This window comes from Volvox carteri, assembly GCF_000143455.1.
Source record: "Volvox carteri f. nagariensis unplaced genomic scaffold VOLCAscaffold_43, whole genome shotgun sequence".
NCBI classification, from domain to species: Eukaryota; Viridiplantae; Chlorophyta; class Chlorophyceae; order Chlamydomonadales; family Volvocaceae; genus Volvox; species Volvox carteri.
The window spans coordinates 507,152-507,962 of record NW_003307586.1 but is presented as its reverse complement, the minus strand read 5'-3'; the positions used below and the strand labels follow the sequence as shown (position 1 = coordinate 507,962).

General features: G+C 54.9%; 1 protein-coding gene across 1 annotated transcript in view; it reads left to right on the top strand.

Annotated features, from left to right (window-relative positions):
- The window catches only part of VOLCADRAFT_106418 (uncharacterized protein), a gene marked incomplete at its 3' end in the record, with an annotated part of 3,806 nt that continues 2,995 nt past the window's right edge, over positions 1–811 (top strand). The window contains exon 1 of the mRNA XM_002954498.1: positions 1–737. Within this exon, the coding sequence (XP_002954544.1) occupies positions 709–737 (29 nt within the window). The 5' untranslated portion in view covers positions 1–708. The remainder of the gene's footprint in view (positions 738–811) is intronic.

Here is an 811-nt window from a genome sequence, read left to right as displayed (position 1 = left end):
TCAATGCGCAGCCGGCACAGGCCAATGACCAGGCACCACAACCAGTGCCACCGCCGATCGTCGCCCCTGCCGCGCCGGCTGCCAACTGCGCGCCGCCGGCCGCGTGCGAGCCAGCAGCTGCCCAAGCTGGCCACGTAAGTGGGATAGTGGGTTACACGGATGTACAATCCATTAGTGCGCTAAATCAGCAGCCACACCAGCAAAATGCTAACCACCAAAGTCTTAAGAACTTTAGGCAGCCTCCTTGCTTCACAGGAGTGCCCAATACCTCGGTAACAAGACCTGAAATCTGGTTTGATACTACCATTGATTACATGACGCAATCGGGCAGCGATCCCATAATGGGCATGTGATATTATGTTACGGGCAAAGCTGCAGAGTTGTACCACGACTTATTCGCACGCAAAGGCTCCACGCTCACAATTCAGAGCATGCGTGATGACTTCGTGTTGTTTTTCGGTGACGTGCGCCATTGCACCCCTCACCACGTACGAACACAACTACATGCCGGTGCACACGCGATGAAACCCGGCGAGTCCATACCGAATTACGTGCAACGGTTCCGCGAAATTACGCGCGGTGACCCTAACATGTCTCAAATTGACTTGTGCACTTGGCTTATTCACGGTATGCCACCGCAACTGCGGCGGGAATGCACCATGGATGCCAACGGCAATAACTGGTTTGCATTCGACGCTTTAGTTAACTATGCCCAAGGTGCACAAATGCGCCACAAGGTGGGCAAGGCGCANACCGCGCGACTTAACTTTTTAGGCACGAACGATGCCCCCGCCCACCCCCGACAGAATGG